This window comes from Candoia aspera, chromosome 2 (assembly GCF_035149785.1).
Source record: "Candoia aspera isolate rCanAsp1 chromosome 2, rCanAsp1.hap2, whole genome shotgun sequence".
Classification (NCBI taxonomy): domain Eukaryota; kingdom Metazoa; phylum Chordata; class Lepidosauria; order Squamata; family Boidae; genus Candoia; species Candoia aspera.
This window is the reverse complement of record NC_086154.1, coordinates 149695407-149720624: the sequence shown is the minus strand read 5'-3', so window position 1 is coordinate 149720624 and position 25218 is coordinate 149695407. Positions and strand designations below refer to the sequence as shown.

Sequence of the window (25218 nt, the reverse complement as noted above, 5' to 3'; positions counted from 1 at the left end):
GCAAAATCCATGCAAGCCCAGGAATTGGCTGGTTTTGGTTTTGTTCCTCTTTATGTTATTTCTTCAGCCTCATGTGTGACAAATCAGTCTTTAAAAGCTAATCCTGTATTACCCTACTTCATATCTTTGCAAAGCTGGGTAGGCCCTTAATCAAGTAGGGACTTATCCCATCCTTGAACCATTACAAAAATGGCATCCGACAACTCAAACCTGCATTGCTTATGCTATACCCATGCACCCAATTTCACCAGGAACTTCCAAGAATCTGTGAAGGGAGCTTTAAAGAGTCACAAGCTGAGCAGACCAAATCTGGCCCAGGTTCTGTCTCCTACAGAACTAGGGTTGTGGACAGAGAACCCCTGAATAGTTTATGGCCTCTCCCCTGGGGAGCTGGGATGGGGTGCAGCGTAGAACTGAGATTGCAGCAGAAGATGGCTAATACTGCTATGCCATGCCAAGACAAGACAAGCCTTATAAAACCAAGCTCTCCTTGAGCAACATACAGGAAGCTCAAGGTTTCCCAGAAACATTGTAGAGCCTAGTCTAAACACTACACCATCCCTTGACTTAATTACCTCCAGGTATGTTCAACTATACTTCCTAACTAGTATGGACTTTGGAAAATATGAGTAGTATAGTTCCAACACATTTCAGGTTAGGCTGCTCTAGACTAGAAATGGAAAACAATGATCTTCCAAAGGTTACTGAATTTCCAGCCATTCCTAACCCATATGGTCACTGAATGGAAATGATGGATGTGTAGCCCAAGAGGCCCTGTAAGCCACAGACAACTAAATTAAGCCCCCTCCCTCGATGTCGTGTTGAAGAGGAGGCTCTATAGAACTTGCTCAGCATCAACTCTAGACAAGGGTAATATCTGTTCATAAGGAAGTGTTAGGGGCAGTTTCAGCACTACAATCCACCATAATCCTTTTCTCAGACAAGACAGTTGTAGCCAAGGAGAACACTGGAGCCAAACAAGTACAGACCTGGTTGACCATCTTGACTTAAAAAATGCTGGGTACATAGAAGAAAGCATAGCACAGAGATGACAAGCTTGTTTCTTTTGGAGAAGCAGAACATTCCAGGGTGCCTACACTAACAGGCTGTTCATTAGCAATTTGGTCCAGTCAAGCTCAGAACCTCCATTACTTCTTCCAGAGCCTGGGCTGCTCATGACATGCCTCCTCCACACTGCTCATCATGGGCACAGCCCAAAATCTAAATGACCAATGAGCCAAGTATTGCCCCTGCTTCCTTTCCTGGGGCCTCAGATCATAAAAGCCAAACATTTAGGAGCCTGGCAAAATTCAGCATCATCCAGAACATGACTCCAGTGGGAGGTAAGGGAGATACAGCCACCTCCAGGTGGCAGAGAGCACAGTTGACCCCTTTGATATCAACTTTTACATGAAGGTCATCATAAACTAGTTTGCCCATCCCATGTAATCTAGGAGCGCATGGCAAGCAGGCACCTTTGGATGCAGTTTAGCCCCCTTTCCTTCCCCACATAAAGTTTATATGAAGCTGTCAGTGGTTTTAGGTATAGCCACTCCCAGTGGCTCAAACATTTAAAAGTCCAGAGTAGTTGGGGATCTATTTTAAGCTACAGCATTTAGCTTCTTTGACAAGACAAGATAGGAAATCAGTGGCCTGCCAGATATTAGTGGGCAGGACAGTCATCATTCTTTCCCACACTAGCCAAGGCTAAAGGGAATTGCAGCCCAGCAGCATAGGATAGACCACAGGCTTCCCACCCCTGCAGTAAGGTCCAATGTCAAAGAAAAAAAAACATGCATCAAGCCAACTCATTCCTTCCCTGGAATGCAGCCATGCCAATATTACAGGCTGAGAATCTACTGTGGCTGAAAGAGAGCAGCATCAGCCTCCAATGGCTGCATCAAGCCAGACTACAGTACTGTACTGACCTGGTAGAAAGACAAAGGCATGGCAAGTCTACAGAGTCCACTAAAAGCCTTCCATCGGCTACCAGCACAGCCTCCAAACCAGCGGCTCAGGCACATCTCCCCTCCCCCCCCCGCGCCCTTTCTCTGTGGCTGCAAGTTCCTAACTTTATTTGCTGCCATCTGGCAGGAGAAGATCAAAGGGAGGGGGGGCTGGAAAAGAGAGAAGGGGGCAGCGCAAGGGGAAATCGACCGTGGTTCTGGAATCAAAAGCAGATGAAGCGTGGAACCCTCCTCCCAAACCTCATTCCTCCCGCCTCCCAAGAAGTTAACGGGCCTTTCCGTAGCAGAGCGAGCCGAGGTGTGCCAGGCCATAAGGGTTAGGGGCGGAGGGAGCAGGCGGTCGGAAAGGCCAACGCAAACTTGAGGCCGGCACGCGAAAAAACCAATTACCTCCGTGGGTAATGAGGCCGCGGGGTGGGGAGGGGGAGGAGAGGGAGAAGGGCTTTTTTTTAAAAACAGACAGAAAGGGAATCGGCCACTGCACCCTCCTCACCACGCCCAGATGCGCCGTCGTAGCGCCAGCCCCACCCCTCCAACAGGCCCCGGCCAACCGAGTCATTTCTCCAGAAAGCAGCACCCCGTTTGCAAACACGGTCTCCCTGCTTTCAAGGAAGCCCACGCCCCTGGTTGCCCCCTTGGGGCGCCCCCCGACAGCATCGCGCCAGTCTGCGGATCACACCCCCTAAGCGGGAGGGGCGGTGAAGCGCGCCCCTCCCCTCTGCACCTGGGCCTCGCCAACTGAGAACAACGCGCTGCCTTCCCCCCCCACCAGCCCCTTTCCAATCTTGACTCTCTCGCGCCACACTTCTACTGGGAAAACTTTTCCGGATCCTTTCCTGTAGCCACACTGATTCATAGCCGGCTTAGGTCCCCCTTGATACCCCCCCCCCGTCCCAAATGCTTACGACCTCCCGGGCAAAACCCCTCCACCCCGCCCACCTCAGGACTCACCGATAGAAACCAGCTTGATGTTCTCCCTCTCCAGGAACTCCAGCGCCACCGACACGTTCTCCAGCTGCATCTGCCGGAACGTGGGGCGCGTGTTGTACTTGCGCCCCATCTTCTTCTGGCTCAGCACTTCGAGCAGCGCGATGAGGCGCAGCCCGTCGCCCAAGTCCGCCTGCAAGTTGGCGATACGCTTGTTGACACATTTCAGGTGCTCGTTACACCAGCGCGTGAAGGTGTTCTGCTGGATTTTCTTCCAGGGCGCATCCTCTGCCAGGTCCTTCTCGGTGGCCGGCATCTCGGCAGCGACCTCCCCCTGGGCACCGCCGGCGCCGCCGCCACTAACTGCACCCGCTCCTGCGGCCTGATGGAGTCGCGCTTGAGACCCGCTCATTATAACTGGGCTTGAGGGTGGGTGGGACCCCGGCGCTTGGGTGGGTTGGGTCCGGGTTTAAAGGCACAGGATCCTACAGATGGAGACAGAGGAGCGGGAGATAATTAAGCCAGGCGGGGTCGGGAGCGCAAGGCGAGATTTATTGGAGGGGTGGCGTGTGCTGGAAAGGTACAACCCCCTCGGGCAAGTAACTGCCCCCTACGCAGCAAAGACAAAGAGAAACAGGCTGGAAAGTTCATAAACCTGGAGCTGCAAGGAGAAAAATGATGATTCCCATCTTGATATCAGATCGCCCAGCAGCGTAAGAAAAGCTGCGGGCGGGCGTCCCCCACAGTGATTGAGTTGGGATGCAGAGAAAGTTCAGAGCCAAAGATTTTTCAATCCTGTACACACTCACTTGGAAGTAAATTCCACGAAAATCAAGCGGGATTTACTTTTGATTAAACATTCTATCGGCCTTTTCCAAGTTGCTGCCCTTCCTTTAGCTCCTATAAATTCTAGCCAGAATGGCCACCGATCGCGCTGGCTGGGGATTTTGGAGGGTGCCCGATTGGAGCGGGCTATTAATTTCCCTTCCCTTATCAGGCGGGCTGAAAAAGGACTGAGGACAGAGCTGCTGCAAAACTTTGTCGGCTGGCTGGAAATCTTACGACAGCCAAATTGAGCTTCCATGTTCCGAGGCAGTGTACCTCTGAACAGAACAGATCGTGGCAGAGCAAACAAGGCACGAACGCCATCTCTTTGAGAACTCCCCGAAAGCTGGCCACTGGGGGAAACAGCAGCAGGAAGTTGGAAGGGATAGCTTGAGATGTTCTGGAAAGCGGAGTGGGCGGGACAGCCGGCCACAGTATAGATCTGGGAGACAGTAAAGGTTTGGGAAAAGCCGAACAGCCCCTTCTGCGACACCGGGGTCTGAAGGATGGTACACGCTGGGGGAGTCGGGGACGGAGGAAGCAGGGAAGAAGAAAAGAGCGGCGCGGGGGGGGGGGTGTTCGGGAATTCCAGCCTGAGCCAGACAAGGTGACTCACGAGCCAGACACTGATCCCGCTGCCACACCTTCACCGATTCTTCCACTCCAGCGAAGAAAGGGCAGGAGGAAGGGGGTGGGAGAGGGCAGGCTGGGGAATGAATGGTAAGTTTAGTTCTCCCCTCCCACCCCTCAAAGCAGATGATCCGGGGACTTTTGAAGGCGGAGAGACACGGGGGGAGGGGCAGAATCTAAGGGATATGGCAGAACAGCCTACAGAAAAGTTTGTTCTACTGCTCAGCTACGAACCAGAGGTTTGCGCGCCCTCACAAACACAGCCTCTGCCCCGCAATCTGCGGCTACAGTACATAGGGATACCCAAACTTGCCAGCTAGGGAGACAGGTTTGAAGCTGAGAGATTAAGCATTTAGGTGGGTTTGGGGCAGTTAATTTTCCACCCCAAACCTGGAGGGTGCTGGAGGAACCCTGTGCTAGTAGGTGCGCTTCTTCGCAATCCCTGTGCTAACTAACCAAACAGGAGCTACCCCCTTTTTTCCCCTCATTCCACACCCGCAGGGGTGGGAGAAAAAACTCGATTCCTTTCCTCATCCCCCCAGCAATGGAAACCCAGTTAAGGGCTGTGAGCTGCAGAATCTACCTGTCTCAGCCTGGCTGTGTGTCTCCTTCAGCCGGGTCGAATATATCTGAGTAAGAAGAAGTCGCTGTCTTCCTTTCTGCCTTGCCCTCCCTCTTTCCACAAGACCGCAATAGGGCCAGTCTCATCTTGTCATCACCACCCTTCCCGTGGCTTTCTCTCCCATAGCGCACAAATACATGCAGTCAGTCTGCAGGGCAGGCGGGGGGACTAGCACGGCTATGGGCAATGACTAAGGAACCTCTCGGAAGAAGAGTCTGTTTTTGTTCAAAGCCCCAGTTGTGCAACAGGGTGCCTCTGAATGCGTGGAGTCTCTTCAAGCACACACCCACACATGCACAGATCAGGACAGCCTGCACAAGCTGATCCCCTCCAGATGTGATGAATGATAATCTCCTGCATTCTCAAAAATCAGGGCCAATGGGATTCTGGTATTTGTAGTTCTAACACATTTGGAGGTACCAACTGGGTGGTGTGGGGGGGGGACTAGACTTGAATATCCAAGCTATAACAGTAACCTGATTTGCAGGCTCAGCCACTTTTGCTTGCAGAAAATCTGCAGCTCCATTGTTAATGGTTGGAGCCTGGGGCCCAGGCCTGTCACTTACTTCAATGCGGCCAGTGAAGAAAGATTTTCTGGTAGATTGTGTCCATGTTAATTTGTTGAACATAAGGAGGGGATTAGCATTTTCCGCCAAACCATGTCTGAACTTGTGACCACCAGAACTGAGCCCAGGGATATGTTCTCCTGGACTCCAAAATGTTCTTTGGAGAACAAAGAGATGCCTAGGAGATACCAGCTGCAGCCCAACATACTACTCCAATAGAATATTTCCAGGACTTTGACAGGATGATGTTTGACAGCCAGGCCAAATTGTTAGCAGGCAAGAAAGTACGAGAAATGGTTGGTGAATCAGTGAGACTTTTGAAGACAAAATAAAGTGCTGCCCAGGAATGCCCTCTGCTGGCATATATTTGGTTCATCTACTTATTCTTTATATATTCATGATTCAGCAAAGTGGCTGCAATGGGTTATAGAAATCATATGAACCACACCCAAGTTTCTGAGATCAGTTTTGAAATGTTTCATTTGGTTGCAGCTTGCTTTTCATCATTTCATCCTGGCCCTTAAGTGAAAGGACTACATTAAAGGGTGAGGGGTGGGGGCAAAGCAAATTAAACAAACTAATATGTAGGACCAGAAGTTAGAAAAATATTGCTGAAACATACTTGGACTCAAAAATAAGACCCTCTAAAATAGGAGTGAGACCTTGTGGCTTCCAATTTCTCTGGGTATTGGCCATATTAGCTGGAGTTGACAAGGTAGATTTGTTTTAGTCTAAGACAGTGTTTCTCAACCTTGGCAACTTTAAGATGGGTGGACCTCAACTCATAGAATTCCCAGCCAGTCAAGGTTGAGAAACACTGGTCTAAGACATCTAGAAAGCCACCAAGTCCCCATCTCTGCTCTAAACTTTGGACTTGTTTCCTCCTGACATTAGAGATGTTACTCAGTGGAAACAGAAGGGACACAGAAATCAGGACACACCCAATGGCATTTTTCTTTATGATAATTTTCAGATGTCTAGTTACTAGGACAAATAAACCATAACATCAGCACCCTGCTGTTGAAACAAATAGACCGTGGTAAGCTTTGCTCCCCCTTCAATCCTAGTTTGATCATTGATGATGATGATGATGATGCAGTAGCAAGCAAGGAATAGGGGCATCTGCCAGAGGCTTGCAGAAAAACCACAAAACATGCTCATTTTTGATTCTGTTGGTTCAAGTATTGTATTTCCTGTTAAAATATTAACAGAGACAAATGAGTGAGCTCTGTCACTTTCTGAGCTCAGCAATAAAGTTGCCAAGTTGCTTTAGGCAAGTAGTTCTTTCTCATCTTCTATACTGCAGGAAAGTCTAATATTAGTCAATTATACAAGGTAGTTATCAATTATACTGAAACAATATATATGGTATTTGCAATACAGTACTAGTCTATAGGCTTCTGTATGCACTTACACATTATGTTTTTCCCAATGGAAGAGAGGAAAACTGATCAACAAGGCAGAGAAAGCATGTGAAAATGCCCCCTTTTGGTATGGTTAGGAATTATTAGAGTTTGCTTACCTTTGTTTTTTATTCTCGATCTCTCTGAACACTTGATGCCTCTGTGCGTGCCTTTTTTTCAGAGGCCTGAGACTTAAAATTCACACACAGCTGGCCTCTTTGCAGACAATGACTCCAAAATCTGTTTTTACTATGAGACAGAACCAGTCTCCGGTCTTTCTCATTCAGTGTTAATTACAGTAGAACTTAGTGCTCATAGAGCATATTTTAAGTAATCAAGTATTAATGTTTTTACAGGATTGCAGCCCTATAAGGTACTATTATCCCTATCCTGCAAACATGCACGCATGCATGTGTGCGTGCATGGGATGGAAGTGGCACTAAGGTATTAGTGATTTGCTTGTTAGCCCCATGTGAAGCATCAAACAGTGCTTTATTTAACTGAACCTTCTTAGAAGTGCTCCTTCAGTGTGGCTTCCGCTTCTAGGCACTACAGTGGAGTCACTGTCCTGCATCAAAGCAACTACTTTACTGGCTTTGCATGCTCAGAAGACATTCCTATTGACACCAAGCAGCTGAAGAAGGTGAAGCAGCCTGTTTTGACACTGCGATTGGAGGCCCGGAGGCTGAGCATCTTGCTTTTCTGGGTGATGATGCCGCCTTGCTTCAGCTATTAGAGTCAAGGTGGCTCCAGAAATGGAAGTGACACAGCTTCACACAGCCATATTGCCCAATAGCAAATGCTGAATTTCTGGTTGTAAATCAAATGTATTTAAAATAAAGATAAATGTGAAGTCCTTTTCCTAGTAAGATTATTGGTGAGACATAATTAGGTACAAATAAATAACTGAATGCTTACCTCTGTTCAATCAGTTAATCATACTATATACACTTTCAAAATATACTTGTGATATGTCACAGTCGCTATTAAGTAAGATAAGACCTACTAGTTTAGCAAAGTAGCATAGACTGCAGTGCTGGGGAAGAGGAATCTTAGATTTTGGCAGATTCCTTTTAACAGACTGTAAGCCTGCTGTAAAAACAGTATGACTGCTATAGCATCTGGGCTATAAGGAGGAAGATAAAATGAATATACCTGCATCACCGCAAGAGGAGAACAAGATTGTTTTCATGTCTCCCACTGTATAGATTCAACTAATTTTCTGTCACAGGAGACTATGTGTATTTATTGTGGGATCAAATATTCTGTGCAGCATATTTTAGTAGTGTAATCCTGTAAAAACATTCGCACTTCCCACTGAGTTCATTGGGACTTACTGCTGGGTAAGCATGTATTAAAAGGCGGCCTAAGTGGCAACATAGACACATACTGCTTGCAGTTGTGAATGGCTTGGACTTGGCTACACAGTTGTTGTCCCTTCTAATCAATTAGAAGTAGTGATCAGGAACAAGGAAGATCCAGTTTCTATATTTATTGCTGGAACATCTAGCCATTTCCATAAATATATACCATTCCCAATAGAGACCACCACACAAGTAAATTGGATTACACAATTCCTCATGCATTTGTCTGAATTTGGAGTATACATACTGCATACAGAACTGTGTGTGAACTTTACCTAAATACCACATGGTCCTTTCTATGAATGTTTGAATAGCAAGATTGAAATATATGAACAAGAGAATTGCTTGGGTAACTTTGGCACAGTTGTCACTCAGACAGATGGGGAAAACAGCTCTGCCACTGGAATGAAAGCTAAATCTCTAGAACCTGAAGTATATTAAACAGAACATCACACTTATTCCCAGCTGCAATCAATTTCCTTCCCTTAATCTTTATTTTCTCCAAAGAATTAAGTGGAAGCCTTTGAGAGTCAAGCGTTTTCTATCTGCATAACACTATCCTTTCATTTGCATATCCCCATCCAATCCACTGTTCTTTATGAAGAAAATAATCAAAATGTTCTGAAAATCTGTTTTCTGAAGCAGTAGAGGAGGAACCACAAAACAACATAGTTTCCAGCCTTCCTGAAACTAGTGCCTTTGAACTACTATCATCCCCAAGCAGCAGGCTGTGGAAAGCAGTTATCACATTGCTGTATTTTAAAACAGCTCACCTATTTATTTCCGCTCACTAATCTAAAGAGAATCTATCCAGAACATGGTAGCAGCACCTTGTTCCTGTTGTCACTTAATTTATATCAGTCTGCTACAGGCATTAATCTATTGCAAGCTTTTGAGGGCTTCAGGAGAAAAAGGGCACATAGTCCCTGCAGTTTTCTTGGCAAGGTTTTTTGGAAGTGGTTTGCCATTGCCTCCTTCCTAGGGCTGAGAGAGAGTGACTGGACCAAGGTCACCCAGCTGGCTTCGTGCCTAAGGCGGGACTAGAACTCATGGTCTTCCAGTTTCTAGCCTGGTGCCTTAACCATACACCAAACTGGCTCATAGTTTAAATATATAATAAATAAAATTAGTACCACTAATGCTACAACTACCCAAGATCATATGAATAATCCCCCCATAAAGTTTTCTGCATCAGTCTCATTGGAATGAGCCGCTCACTAGAGAACTTTCTGATGGCTTTTGCTTCCCCACATCTGTAGTACCCTGTCCATAAAACCAAAATTATTCTGACAGCTGCCTTGCCATATTTTGAGGGCAAGGCCAGGGTGATGGTTACTAAGAGACTTAAAATTACTTGTGCCATCATTTAAAAAGCTGATTCTTTGCATGCCGTTTGGTGATCATCAGCAGCTCACTAAAGTTTGCAGCATCTTGAAATTAAGGGAGGCTTTTCCTGCTGCCTACTTGTTCTAATGTGGTTACATACTGAAATAAGCTGGAGCTGGAGCTCTCATTAAGCTCTAGGACAGTGTTTCTCAACCTCAGCAACTTTCAGATGTGTGGACTTCAGTTCCCAGAATTCTGCTGGCTGGGGAATTCTGCCATGCTGGAACTCTGGCTGGGGAATTCTGGAGTTGACGTTCACACACAGTTGCTGAGACTGAGAAACACTGCTCTGGGGGGAAGTGAGTTCCAGGCAACCACCTAAAATATGTGTCTTTGGTATTTACAAGGTAGCCAGACATTCTGCTGAGGACACTGGGACTCCACATTTTGGCTGTGCGCAGCTTGTGCAATATTGAGGCTTGGAGTCCAGCATCATTCCCAGTATTGCAAAAAAGTGTGAGCTGCCCTCTCAGACACAGAGTGCCTCTTTGCAACCCTTAATAAGTCTGCTAGCCGAAGTAATAGCTGAAGTTTCTTGTGCAGGTGGGGTGTTGGCACATGAGTGGATATTGTGGGTAGGGTGCACTCTGCTGAAAATAGAGGTGGCAGCAAAGCAGGGTTTTTCCACCAACAGGTGGAGGGAGGCACCTACGTCAAGCAGCAAAATTTAATTAAGGAAAGACAGCACATTTAATTAATTAGTTCTGCTTTTTCTTTTTCACTAGATTTTCTGCCTCAGGGCCCAACAATTTTTTTCCAGGCCTTGGCTATGTGGGGGAGTGGGCTGTCATTCCTGCCCTGCTCCAGGGAGCCAAATTTCTTCATTTTCATCCATGAGAAAGAAACCAGGGCCATTCCCCATATTGGGGTGGGACTTCAGTAATAACGAATGATTGTTTCCCTCTACCTGATTCCAGCAGGGAGTGCTTGTCATTCATGTTGAGTGAAGGAAAAATATGGACTTGTGCTATAGAAAATAAACATTGAGGAGCCTTCATCTCCCTCACCTCCCAGACCATTGTCTTTGGAGGCAATGGCAGCCCAACAATTTGGTTCTCTAGAAAAGGTGTGTGTGTGTGTGTGTGTATGGGAGGGATGGGGGGGGGGTGTTATAAAAGAGATGCCTGCAGTTCTGAGGTTTTATCAAGAGGTGGCAGGCTTGCCTCCTTTCCCAATGTGTTCCCCCCACCACTGCTCCTCCTTCTAGAAGAGCTCCAAGCCTAGGGACCCGTCTTCATATTTTCCCCTTATTTGGAGAGCTTCATTTCTTTGGGTTTTTAAAATAACCAGACAGACCCTCCCCAGGGGCCTGGGGGTTGGGGATGTAGCAGTGGGCAAGGAGGCAGGACTGAAGGGCGTCCACAGAGGAAGGAGGCAATCAAATGGTGTGCGTATATATACAGTATATGTGTGTGTGTGTGTTGCTAGAGCAAAGAAAGGAGAGATGCTTAGGAGCTATGATGGGGAAGGGGTGGTGTGTCTGAGAGCAAAGGAAGACCCTCACTCTTGTAACAAATGAAGGGTGAGGCAAAGATGGTGAGCTAGTCCTCCAATTTCAAGATAGAAAAACCAACTCCAAGTTCTCTAGTTAACCTAAACTGGAATAACTAACATCTTCTGAATCTGTGTTTAACACCATGTTCGGAATCTCCATTTTCCTCATAAGCATAAACTAAAATGGTGATGGAAGTGACTGTGCTGGGAATGCATTGCTTTACCTTTAATTTCCTTGCTTGTGGATATAGTAATGTAGCTTATGGGTATTAAAGGGCAGCTGATAGCCTTGAAATATAACATTCTCTGGAGAGAAATGATTAAGAATTTTTTCCTGCCGTAGATAAAGCCAAGGGACTATTTACACAAGCATTCTGAACCCATGATAGTCATGCTTTTAAGTCTCCTTAAACTGACTTTTTCTTATACTACCATGGGGTTGCTTGGTATATAACAGCTGACTGCTGCCTCACCCATTTTTGGCAGAAGTCCACTTGGTTTAGTTTTTTGAGCCGTTGTGATGGCATTTCCAAAAGCCAAAACAAGATGCAGCTTAGCTTTACCTACAGTAGCGTGGCTGAACAGTGATTAAAATTGCAGGAATGATGAGTGCTAAAGTAATTTCAGGAAAATGCCTCAAGGGACAAATTTAGGACGCCAGGGAAGATCCATTAGAGAGGTCCTACACTGTTGCATAAGTCTCTGTTCAGGTTGTACAACACAGTATCTGGGTGACTTCGGCCTATATTCATGGCAGGTGGATTACCTAGAAAGTACTGGGGCCTTGCCTCAGGCACAAAAGAAATTATGGGATATCCCCTACATGTTCTGCAATTCCCTAAGGCATACATAATGGTATAGAAGAAAGGCCCACGTTTCTTATTACATTTTAATCTAACAACCTTCAGACAGCTCAGAGCAGCACAGATGGTCTGCCTTACCGTTTTTTTCTTACAGAAGGCCTGAGAGGTAGCGATTGCTCAGAGGCATCTAATCAGCTTCCTGTCTGAATGGGGATTTGAATCTAGGTTTCACTGGCCCTAGACAAAGACTTCTTAAACCAGCTTCCTTTGAATGTTGGCTGGGGATTCCGGAAGCTTCCATTCCATAGTTCTGGAAGGCACCAAATAGGGAAAGGCTACCTTACCTCACAATGGCACTTTCTGTCCTCTTTCTCTAAGGCATATATGTAAAGGGAACAAAAGACAGAAAGGCATCCCAACTGCCAGGATGGTCACCAGAAGACTGCACCTTCTGTGCAGGTGACCCAGTTTTTGCCACCGAGTTATATTTCTCAGGCCTATTAATGTGTTCAATAAAGCTTTATCTCACCACAAATACCCAAAACTGAGGGAGGACCCACCCTGTTCCTCAAGATCTTCAGCAGGAATCTAGTATGCCCTGGATAATATAATTCAAAGTGGATTACAGAGTATCATGTTCACCAGGATTAGGGAGAATCGTCATTCAGTACATGTGGTGGGCAGGAGGGGGACTTCCTTGAAATAACTTTGAAGTAGCTAGACTGATTAGATTTCTTGAGTTTTAGGGTCTCAACCCAGCTAACTATGAAAGCCATTTCTTTCAACTTAATTGGGATGTGTGTGTGAAGGGGGGAGAATCCCTATCATCTTCCTGTATTCCATGGTATTTAGCCATGTTGCTTATGGTGTTCAAAAGACTTCAGTGCAGAATACTTTGCATTAATCAATTAACTGAGGACATTACATCCCCACTGTCCAGAGCCATAGACCTAGATTCCATCCTGTTACTTCTTTTTTATCAGGAACATGTAGGTATATGGTTTCAGAGATTTCTCCTAATATACTTCTACGCAGCCTTCTAAATGTACTCTCCAGGTACATTGGAACTACAATTTCCAGAATTCTCAGCCATCACTCACTTTAATGGAACTTACTCTGAGGTAATCATGTTTAAATTACAGTAGGATTTATTTTTGAATAAATATGCATCAGAGCGACTGATTTTCCTTGTATGGTAACTGAATATGTATTTGGAGAACTGGAAAAAGTAGGGACCACCATGTCCATAAGTACAGACTCTAAGTGATAGGCATTCATACCACATGACACACATAAAAAAAGTCTATTTTTCTTTTGTAACCCCACATGCTTTTGGTGCAGCTGTTAAGGTGCATTAGGTTTTTCACTTGGCTATTCAAAGGAAAACACTTCTCAAGTTTGCCAGAACTGTGGAGTTGATGGCTTCTTGGATTCTGAGCAGGAAGTTTATTGGCTGTCTATGAATGTCCATCTCTTAGCCTAGCTTACTCTGAAGGATTGTTATATGGGTAATAGGGATGAAGAGTCTCCCAAATGGTATGGCAAGATGTTCACAGAGAGGTAATTTGCTTTGAAATATATTTCCCACCCTTGTCTTCACCATCTCCACCCATTTGTAGCTGACAGGTGGTAAGTGATATTTTGTGACTAATACTGTGTTATTTTGTGGGTGACATTTTCTCAGAGTCTCAGAAATTTTCTCAAGGCACAACAGAGAATATATGACTGTCTTTGTATGGCCATATACTGTAGGAAAAAGCAACCAGAAATTTAGGCTTTATGTCATGCAATCAAGCAAGATGGGCACATAATTAGAATTCACTTATGACAGATTAGTTTAATATACTTTAACACTTTTTTTGTAGTCTAGAATGATTAAAAAACTATTCCAAGTATTTATTTCTCCCATCTGGAAAATATAACCTAAGGGTTCCATCGAGGACAGTGAAGATAAGAAATAGACAGTACTGACACAAGAAGACACAATCCTCTGGGGAATTTTGTGCATGCTCAAATGGACAGGAGTACACTTTCAATGGAACTTCGGGAGGGGAGTTTCTTGGTAGATGGCGACCAACTAAGGGTACAGTGATAGAGGTGGGGCAGCTATTTTCATTTTACTTGTTCAGCATCCACATCTCTTAGCTTTGTCGGGTTTCAAAGTCATGCTTATCCAGTGGGGTAGAAATTGTAACCTATTCTGCCGATTGCTAGCTTCGTCTATTGAGCTATATTCTCAGCTACTAATTCAGAGAAACAGAATAATCTTGCAACTGCCTTACAACAGTTACAGGCTCCCAAACTCGCAGCTTGTCTTCCCAGCCTGCTTTTCTAAACATCTAAACATATACACATACAGTTCCATGCTGGCCATCCAGTAAGCAGAAGAGAATCTGATTTATCAGGGCATGTACACTTAATCACCTGATCGACTATATCGTCCTGTCAAGCAGTTATGGCAATTTTGACATGCTATGGCATTCAGCAGGAGGCTCATTCATATGAGTTTAACCACAAGTCCGCACTTACGTGTGGTGTGATAATGTTGTCCCTAGCCCCTTGGCAAAATGATACAGATGGAACAGCGTGCAAGACAGTTACACTGCCATGGCCTTGAATTAACACTTGCCAATGCTTGCATTTGCCCATAGAGAGGGAAAAGAAATCTGCCAACGTGCATACACATAGAGTTCGGGATCCTGCTCTCTACTCTGGGGACCATGCAATTGAGCGCAGGGTGTTAGGAAGGGAGGCAATACAGCTCCGCTCCCTCACCTCTCGGCCCTGCTAGGGCTTGATTAAGGAACTGGAATCTATCCTTATGCCTCTTTCAGAGCTCCGGCGTCCCCTCAGCCTAGATGCCCTAGTTATTCCACTGTCTCCTCCGTACCATCTCTTCTTGGTTTTCAGACCTTCCTTCCTTCCTTCCGCGAGCTCCGTCTGGATCCCCGTCCCTTTTCTGCCCGGTCCCGCGTTCGCCTCATCCTTTCCACCGCTCCGCCATCCAGTCCCTGCCTCTCTCGCCGCTGCCCTTTCCCTTCCCATTCTGCTTCTCGCCCTCCTCCGTCCATCCCTGCTCCGCTTCCTCTTCCCGCGCCGTCTGCCTTTCTACATCCCAACCTTGCGGCGATCTCCAGCCCCCTCGTCCTTCCGCCTTTCCTCGCCCTCCGCCCTGTGGTCCCTCCTCACCTCTGTGGATCGACGGACCCTCAGGGATTGTGGCGCAGCCGTCTGCCCCGCCGCCACAGACGGATGGAGGAGCGGACGGACAGTACGTCTCGGGCCGGAGTTCGGCACGGAATGGCCGGGCGATGCGGGGCGGCTGGAGGACACCGGCCGGGCGGGCGGCTCAGCAAGCCTTAATTGGTAAAGAGCAGAGTCGGCGGGAGGAAAGAGAGAGCAGGGAGGGGGCGACGGCAACAAATGGAGGGAGTCGCGGGGAGGAGGGAGACAGACGCCGCCCCCGGGATGAGCTCAGAGCAGGACAAATCCGGGGTAGGAACCCTCTCTCCCGTAGAAGTGCCGCCCCTGATCCGAAGTAGTGCAGGGGGAAGTGACGATAATCCTTCCAGGGGGCGCCCACTCCAATTCGAGACTGGACAGGTCAGTAAATTAGCCACAGCTGTGCTCCATTCAGGGCAGCCTTTACTTGAACTGGGGATACAGGAGATGGTAGGGAATAGGCAAAGGCGAAGCAAGGTACGATGGCCACCCCCAGCCTATAGTTTTCTGAATACTCCTGAAAGTCCAGGGAGAGCAGAAAGGATCCGATCCCAGGCACATTCTTCGAGGAACTGGTCAGGCCTTGCACAGGCCAGCCGCCTTCATTTCAACCAAGCTTGCATCGGACGATTTATCTGTGGATCAGCCCCATGTTCATGAATGAGCGAGAAGAAAGAGGCCAGAGTGGATTTCCTACCTCAAGCACCCCGATGTCTTGGATGAGAAGACTCTAATCCGCAGAACTTCCTCCTCCATCTAAATGTTGGGGAAGTTTATAACCTCCCCATCATGACCCGACCCGTTGACCCTGACAAAGGCAAGAGTTACAGCTTGATTGCTCCACTTTGCCTATATGAACTCAGGGATTTTTTGACTTAATCATGATGCCCCCATCACTCTTGCCTTGGGATGAATCATCTGCACGGAAGGGCGTGGTGAGGAGACCAACAGATGAGAAATGTGGAGCCCAGAGTTGAAATTGGGAAAGAAGTAATAGGAAATGGGGTTGGGGTTGGGGTTGGGGGGCACGATAAGTTGCTGCTGAGGTAACCACAGCCGGAGCTGTTGAGTGCTGTCTTGGTTGATAAAGGCTTGGCACAGAACCTGTGCTATATTGTTTGTACCAAATAAGGCAACACTATTTATATTAAAAAAGCAGTAAGCCATTGCATGTTAAAAGTGCAAAACCATCCTGACTATACGTATATAGTTGAGCAAGCATCTACTAAAGTCTCAAACATGTTTGAGTTTATGCCATTGCCATAAAATATTATGTGTGCATGCACACTAGTTGGTATTTCTATATGGGTGTTTGTAGATTATAACTTATGTCCATGGCCTTTTATTTATTCATTAAATTTATATTCCACCTTCCCACAAAATGGTACTCAGGGCATCTGTGAAAGACTCCTGTAAGTACCATTACTAAACTAGATCAACATTTCTCAACCTTGACAACTTTAAGATGTGTGGACTTCAACTCCCAGAATTCCCCAGCCAGCATGCTGGCTGGGGAATTCTAGGAGTTGAAGTCCACACATCTTAAAGTTGCAAAGGTTGAAAAACACTGCACTAGAGAAACCAGTGGTGTGGTTCTGAATGAGGCAGCTTCCTAGCTCTGAATACGTAATAAATCCATTAACTTCCAATCAACAGTTCCCACACCAAGGGTCAGACCTGCCATCTGCCATCCAATGTCCATCTGCAACTCTAGCAATTTTGCTACCTGAGGTGAACAGTAAAACGAAGCTTCCTTATACATAAAAGGAAGCATCCACACCTGGAAGCTGGCTGACCAATACTTGACTCTTACTTTAATGTTAGTGGCAGGATAGTTATCCCATTAAGTTATCTAGTTAACTATGGCTCATCCTCACCTCCCATTAACCATGGCAAAAAGAGCTTCTCTAACCTTTTAACAGGACATATCCCTATTCCTCAGCTACTTCAGAAGCAGTTTAAATTCATGTTTAGCTGTTCCAGATTTAAAGGAGTGTTTCCTCCCATCTTCTAACACATCATGCCATATAAACGGACTGCGACAGCTCTTTAATGTTGTTGGTGACGATGCAGTCAGGGGCTGGGATTTGCCCAGCACATACTGCCATTTTAGGCTGCTGCAAGCACACTCCCTTCCCTCAGCTCTCTGGGCACTGCCCTCCTTGGTCATTTTAGCTTGGGCTGCCTGAGAGACCAGACACCCAGTTCCCAAAGATGTGTCCGTCTGCATAATGTCTCTCTCAATATTGCCCAGGTTCTTTAAATAGACAGCTTTAGACCTGTCTTTAAAAAAAAAAAGACTGATTTAAATCCGGTTGATTTAAACTAGGAAAGAGAGAGAGATTCTGCTAAGTGTTGGCTGATACTTCTGTACTTGTAATGAGTGCATTGCCAGTCTTCTACTGCTTCTTTATGGCTGTACTACCTATTGATTTTTTTAACAGGGGGTGGAGATGCCATTTTTTCTATTCCCATGCCATTTGGAGTGCTATATAGGCCACATCTGGGTGCTGCTTACCACAGGCACTTGCTGCCAGCACTGCCATTTCCTTGCAGTGCTTACAGGTAGTCCTCGCTTACCAACTGCCTCATTTAATGACCATTTGGTGTTATGACAGTGTTAAAAAAACCCAAAGCTTTGTGACCAATACTCACATTTATGACTATCACAGCATCCTGAGGTCACATGATAGCCATTTGGGTGCTCTGCAACCAGCTTCCAACAAGCAGAGTTAACAGAGAATGCGGAAGTAAAATTGCAAGTCACGGCTGCATGATATCTCACTTAATGACTGAATGGGAAGTGACATTGGACGTCCATTGCAGTCACATGATTTTCTGCTTAGTGACTGTGGTGCTTAGCAATGGAGTTGCCTGTCCAAATTGTGGTTGCTAAGTGAGGAGTACCTGTATTTATTTGGGATATATGGGAGCAGGGTTGAAACTTATAGTTCTTCTTTCCCTTTTTAGCTCAGGTGACAAGGTCACAACTGAAGCTCAGAGGCAGAGAATGAATTAGGTGCTGCTGGCCATGGCCACTCACGGCCAGCATTGCCATTCCCTTGCAGCACTTACCAATGTTCCCTCCTGGTTGTCTCCACGGGCCTGACTGACTGGTCTCACACACACACCAGGGGCCATAGGAGGAAGCAAGAGGATGTTCTCCCAATGCTCCTTGCAACACTTCTGGGATTCCTATGACAGCTATTTTATTGATATGGAATTGGCATTCTTCAGAACAGCATCACACATATGCTTAAGAGCTCTTTTAGAAGAGTGCTAGACCTATATTGATAAAACAGCTTGAATGACAAATCAGGGACCTGCCATTCAGGCAATTTGGAAGGTGTCTTTAAAGCCTCCATCCAGGTGTATACCAATTGTCCAAGCCTGTTCCATCAATATAAGGACAGGTTTTGATAACTGTGTTTCCCATTGGACCAAATTGACCAACCTGTTGGTGAAGCAATTCTCATCACTATGGTCATCCTACATTCCCAAGAAGTCACTGATGCCAAGTGAGATCTGTGAGTTTATTAGTGGCCATTTCCCTTATTATCAGAAGACATTTCCAGCCTGGCAGAATTCTTTCTGCCATAGCTTGTTGTCCAAGATTTCTTGCAAACCAGGTAACTCGAGCAAGGGAAGTCCTGGAGTCTGGACCTGAAGTCCAATCTGTTTGGCCAGAACAGTAACATATGTGCTGACTTCCAGTCCCAGAATTCAGGACTCAACTGTCATGGTTCTCAATCAACACAGTCCAAAGTTTGGAATGGGAGTTGAAATGGACCTGAAGAGAACCCAGTCGGGGAAAGTTGCTCTACTGATAATTCTCCGAGGCCACAGGTGAGATGTCCAGTGTAGGATCACATAATGAAACTATTAGTCCATCTAGGCCAGTACTGACTGCACTGGCTGGCTGGGGCTTTCCAGGGTTTCTGTCAGAAAACCTTATAACCCTCTGCATCTAATCGGTGTCTAATCTAAGACTGTCAAATAGAATGGAGAAAGTGGGCAAGTTATTGGTGACAATATGTTATTGCGTATGTCACAGACAAGGTAAATGAGCCAGAGTTACTTGCCCCAAGGCTGTCAAGAACTGCATAGTTAAACTGGGTTCCGAATCTAAGACTTCTAGCTTAATAGCTCACCAAACAGTCAGTTTAAAGGAATGTAGGCATGCAAGAGCGTAAATGGTACAAGGTGTGATTGGCAACATTCTCACCGCTACCAGCATGACCACATTTGCATATCTGGAATGAATTTCTCTGACATGAGGAATATTTTAGGGTCACACTGGCAGATTTTACTGCTAGAATGTAGTCCCACATTATTGTCTAGATAAAATCACTTTGGGATGGATCACACAAGTCCTTTAGTTTAAGCTACTGTGGCTCTTCTCTTTATCACACCCAGCCTGAGAATGGAAAAGATGGCCATCTTTTGTTCCCTCGCACTGAATAGAGGAGGAGGGGAGAGAGAGGAGGCTTCATTTGGAAAATGGACACTTAGTTCAGCTCTTTCTGCCCCATAAGTGATGTTCGACCCCCAAATTGCTTTCTCTTTGATGGCTCTCTTGGAGGAATAATTTTAAGGTGGTCACATCTTTTAGTTCTCAGTAAAAGCAGCAAAGAATTTAATGGCACTACAGTGACTGAAAAACTTCTGGCAACACATGTTTTCGCAGCACTGAGCATAAACATTACACTGTGGCTTGATCACTCATTTGGCCCTGAGATATGCTCACACATTGTTCTAGTATATATAGTGATGACAGACACAGGCTAAAGTCACTAGTAAAGGCTGCTAGCTTGAAATTTCTGAATGAGGATTTGCAGACTCCTCAGCCTCCACCTCAGTCGAGCTTGCAATCCACTGAGGATGCCAATCAAGCTGTTCTGCCTCATCACTATATGCCACAGCCTGAAGACATACATGTTTCACACTTATATACATACAGTTTCACACTTGGTATGTTTTTTTACTAAAGGTGAGGGATTGCTAAGGGCTCCATTTTGGCAGTGACAGAAAAGTAAAGAATGTTAGGTTAGCCTTCAGGACTGTGAAGGGAACCATCCCAGCCCTCCCCACCCCTTCTAATAATGTGGGGTGGGGGCGGGGAGACTGTATAGCTTGTACAATCTGTATGGGAAAGAGGCAGAAATTCAGTGTGGAGAAAGGTCTTCTTATATATCCATTTCTGTGCTATATCAAATCTATAATCATAGTGCAATTGTGTTGGCTGTCATTATTTCACATTGTGACATGGTTATAGGTGCTTTATTTGCCAGGATCAGGCCAAAGGCATAGTTTATGTACTTGACAGCTCCATGGAATGGGGTGCAATCAATGCAAAAGTCCTTGAGGGCAAGGCATGTAAGGGCATATGGATCAAATCCAGGAAACATCACTCATGTGCATAATAATAAGTCGACTTTCCTCCCATGCATAGAGTGTCAGATCTCTAACCCAAGATGCTCAGGGGGAGCCAATCAACTCTCAGGCCTCTGCAGGGATGGCCTTAACTTCCTGGGGAACTGCCAAGAGTGTTCACCCCAGCGGAGGGAACACTGCCAGCAGTTTTCGCCCCAAACCTACAGCCTTTTAAGGTGTGTGGAAGAAATTAGAAAAGAATCTCCATAGAGAGAGAATGACCTAAAATTAACTAACCAACCAAAGTGCACAGAATTGTGGCCAAGCTTTCAAGGCCTCCAGAGTCCACAATTTACACAAAGTAAGGGTGTGTGGTGGTGGGGGGGTTGTCTTAACGTTCTGCTCTGGATCTTGATCTCATCTTGCTTAATCACAATGAAATCAAAGTTAATAAAGTGGAAAGCATATGAACAATGCAAACAAATAACTACAACAAACATGCACAATTTTGTTACTGATCTGCTTGCCTAGTGAGCTGATATCACATGTGCAGTACTTTCTTCCGGATTGCCAATATATAACACAAGAGTGAATGACTATTTGGAGGCTGAGGGACATGTTCATCAGCACTTCATGTCAGCGACTGCTCTCAGGGGCAGAACCAGAGAGAAATGTTAGCAGACCAGAGAAAAGTGGATAGGTCAAGGGAAGCTAACCAATTGAGATTTATTCAACAAACCATGACTTAATAAAATATGTAAAGCCAAAAAAGCTCCTTGTTGGATTTTTTTCTAGGCAATTGCAGTACTTACCTTAGTGCCAAATCAAAGATGCTGCAGTTACTGCTTTTCATTTTTGATTTCCCATTCCTTCCTGCTGCCTTCTCCTGAGAATTTCTGCTTTTCCCCATGCCAGAACGGGTGGGTTCCAGCTACTTCTGTGAAGTAAAGTGATAGTCAGAATGATTCCACCCACTTTTTATGGTTGAATGTTAGCTGCCAAGGAAAGTATGTTGATCACATAGTCAAAGGGAAGAAACTTTAGAAACTTTTCCCAACTTCATGCTTCCAGATGTATATCAGATTTATTTCCCATCTTTCATATAAGAGATAAGGTACCTTTTGTATGAGCGTTCAACCAGATGTGTTCAGACTTCAGTGGGAACTCTAGACAGAAGGAAAAGCCAAATACTTCCCTGTGGGAGGCTGCAGATTCAGAATTATGACTGCCTGACTTGTTTGCAGCATTATAACTGCACCCATATGGTCACTCAGAAGATGGCCAGTAGTGATCAGAAATGTAATTTTGGCATCCAGCAGAAAAAGCCAATACCAACACAGGCATAGGCTTCTTCTTTCATTGAATTTGACATCAGGATTCTCCATTTCATTTCAAATGTTATTCCTTAATTCCACTTCATTTATAATTTAATATTTATTCACTTTATTGGCTATGTTTCAACTTAGATGATTTTCAAGATGGTTTACAAAAAGTTAAAAAAAATTTAAATGCTTCTTGCCTTCTCAATTTTAGACGTAGAAGTGATCCAACCATTGGATGCATTGCTTTTTTGGTATCTTAACTTAAAACATTGATTTTACTGTAGTTTTCAATAAAGTGCTGGTGAACTTTTAATACTGCTAATGCAGCAAAGCATGGGCAATCAACTAATGCTAAAAGAGCTTAACGCAGCTAGTAGTAATTTATGATGTAACCTTTGCATAATCACATTGCATGGTACCAACTGCACACTGTGGTATGATTAATGACCATCATTTTTTTCTTCTATTATTAGGTAAATTTTTAAATATGTACAAACCTAAGGCCATCCAGTTAATCTGTGTAATGTCATGTCTCCTTTCAGCTGAGTTCAGCTCCTAGTTACTAGTTACTCATAAGCACATCCATGTTTTTTTCATGGAAGTGACTTGCCTTTGCTTCTGACATTTTTTTGCTTAACCTATGACCCTGGGATTTCCAGTGGTCTCCCATCTGATTAACTCCATTCCTCTTTAGCTTGAGAACAGTCAAGGTTGACTAGGTGTTGCTGGGACTGTGGGGTAGGAGATAATCAGAAAGCACTTCACAAGTGGCTGGGTTCACTCATTGTGAGAAGCTGTCATGCGGTATGTTTGGGTTTGGCTTTGCATGTGAACACTGCCATTGGAATTTTTAACCATGGTGTGGGGTGCAAGACCACTTTAGGGTTTGTTAGCTTGGATTTTTTTTTTAATCTCAGCTTCCAGAGCTGTGGATTCATGACCAAACACATAGTATCACCAGGGACAGGACTGAAAATTTTAGCCTGTTTGGGCTGGGATTCAATATCAAGGTTAGGATCATTTTGCTTCCTTATTTTTGGCTCCCCAAATAGGGAAAATTGCATGCCCAAAAATCTGCAGTTCTGCCACAGAATTTAGGAAGAGTGGGTTTTATAAAACTAGTTGTCAATTGCCCATCCCAATGTAGCCCATTGTGTGAATCCAGCCCATTGTAATCTACTTAGCAACCCACAATAAGAAAACAATAACTTAGTGCAATGAGTATAATTAATTTTTAAAATTCCCTGCCACATTATATGGGATATATTGTGTTTTAGATCAGTTTTCCAACCTTGACAACTTCTAGGTGTGTGGACTTCATCTCCCAGAATTCTCATCCATGGTCATGCTGGCTGTGGAATTCTGGGATCGGAAGTCCACACATCTGGAAATTGCCAGAGTTGAGAAACGGGGGTTTAGATGATTGTGAAAGAGTGAATACAGCCAATTCCAGAAGAAGGCCAAGACTTCCATGGCTGTCAGTAATCTCCCTGTGAGCCTAGCCATTTTGTGATCCTTTGGGCTGGTCTCAGTCCTTGGAGGCCCTGCATACTTCCCCTTGCCGACTCTGGAGAACATCGCTAACCGCAGGGCTAGGGAGGAAGGGAAAGAGCAGTAAATTTGCGCCCCATGTCCGGACAGGATGTCAGGGCTCCTTGTTAAGAGATGTATCACACAAAGGCTGACATGCGGTTGAGACGTGGTTTCAATGTCTAGATTGAAAGGCAAAGAAATGTTCCTTGCCCTGGAGGAAGCGGATTGCAAGGGGGTGTGGGAGGCCAAAGGGGGCAGGGAGAGGTCTGGGACACACCCTGCTACATCTGGTCGAGGAAAACAGGCCTTTTTGTGTGTGTGCCCTGTTGCTCCCCACCCCCCACCCCCCACCCCATCAGCATCTGCTACTACAAATGGCTGAAGGGCCTTCTCTCTTATTTGAGGTTTGGCTTCAGCTTTCCAGGCAGGTCTCGTGCCTGGGCCTGTACGAACCAAGCACGGGCTGTAGCAAATGACTGGCTGTTCGCTGCATGGCAAGAAATCGCATTATCTGCAGACGGCTGCACTTCCAAGCGGAGTTCAGCAGGGTTGAAGGTGACTGGAAAAGGGGCTGACTCCGGCTCTACTTACGGCTGCAGTGACGCTGCGAGAGCTTAGCTCCTCAAGATGGATGAAGTAAGCTGCCTGCAATGCTTTCCGTTTTCGTCATCAGCCGTTAGCTAAGGGCTGGGAGGTAAGGGAGGCCAGTTCATCTTAGAAAAGCTGGAAAGGTACCCTCCCCAAACTTGAAAGGCGGGAGGGGCCGTCTCTTACAAGGATGAGCAGGGGCAGCCATTTTGCTGCCTGAGACAAACCACAAAACACTTCCCTTCGCCACGCCAATTCCATGCATCAAACTGGCCATGGTCTCTCATTTATACAGTACCCTGGTTACAGTTATCGTTCACCTTTTCTCCAGGAGTTTAACCCGGCATTCATGGTCTTCCTCTCCTCATCTGTATTTTAACTTCACAGCAACCCTGTGAGATTGGTCCCTGCCATTTCTCTACCAGTGCAGGATATGCACTGCCAGATGCAGCTGCTTTTTCTACCTAGTGGCAGTGCTGGCCTTAGAGAAGTAGCACTAGCCAACGCCTAAAGGCAGCAGCTAGGACACTTGAGCAAGCAGGCCCACTGAAAAAGTAAGAAGCAGCTAGACAAAACCAGTGTTTCTGGAGAATGATGACCCTGACCCTGAGTTATATGGGAGGCAGAGTGTCGGTGATTAAAAAAATATGGGTTTAGCGAGTGGTACAGCTTGGCTAGCTTGCACGAGTAATCTGGGTTGAGAATTCTGAAGATAAGGCACACTTTACTGCACCTGGGGCTTACTGGTGGCCTGTTCTCCCTTCAGTCCTTAAAACTGTGAAGGAGAGGGGATGCTCCAGACAGGCCTCCAACAGTTGGCCAAAGCAAGTTTGGCAATAGCCTTTCTTAAAAGTTATTGGAGACAGGGAGGCGGATTCCTATGAGTGAAAGGATGAAAGGAACGGGCTGGAGAACATCAACAGGCTTCCGTCTCCTCTGTATTCTGCTTCAATGCTAACGCAGAGCCTGCTAAGCAGTAGGAAGAGTTGCTGGGTCTCCCACAGGCCTTGGGCGTTGGCTTTGGCCCAGAGGAACTGAGAGCCGGATGCTCAAGACCAGGCTTGGCTTATTGCCGGATGATGATAGCAAGAACGGGGTGAGCAGGGCAGCCAGGCCCTCCCACTCCCCCGCCTCCCACCCAGAGCCATTACCTCAGCCCCTCAGGAATCTGGCCTTGCAAGGATGAAAGCTGG

The 25218-nt window shown here is 45.8% G+C and overlaps 1 protein-coding gene and 1 long non-coding RNA gene across 3 annotated transcripts in view; one reads left to right on the top strand and one right to left on the bottom strand.

Annotated features, from left to right (window-relative positions):
• Positions 1-15377, bottom strand: part of FLNA (filamin A) — a 73397-nt gene extending 58020 nt beyond the window's left edge. For both annotated transcript variants that reach the window (XM_063294248.1, XM_063294249.1), the window contains exons 1-2: positions 15177-15377; positions 2919-3379 (exon numbers count right to left, since the gene is read on the bottom strand). In XM_063294248.1, coding sequence (XP_063150318.1) covers positions 2919-3306 — 388 coding nt within the window. In that variant the 5' untranslated portion in view covers positions 3307-3379; positions 15177-15377. The remainder of the gene's footprint in view (positions 1-2918; positions 3380-15176) is intronic.
• LOC134490901 (uncharacterized) lies at positions 6965-7796 on the top strand. The gene is made up of 2 exons (XR_010067258.1): positions 6965-7384; positions 7501-7796. It is a non-coding gene; the product is annotated as an uncharacterized LOC134490901 (long non-coding RNA).
• Positions 15378-25218: the final 9841 nt, after the last annotated feature.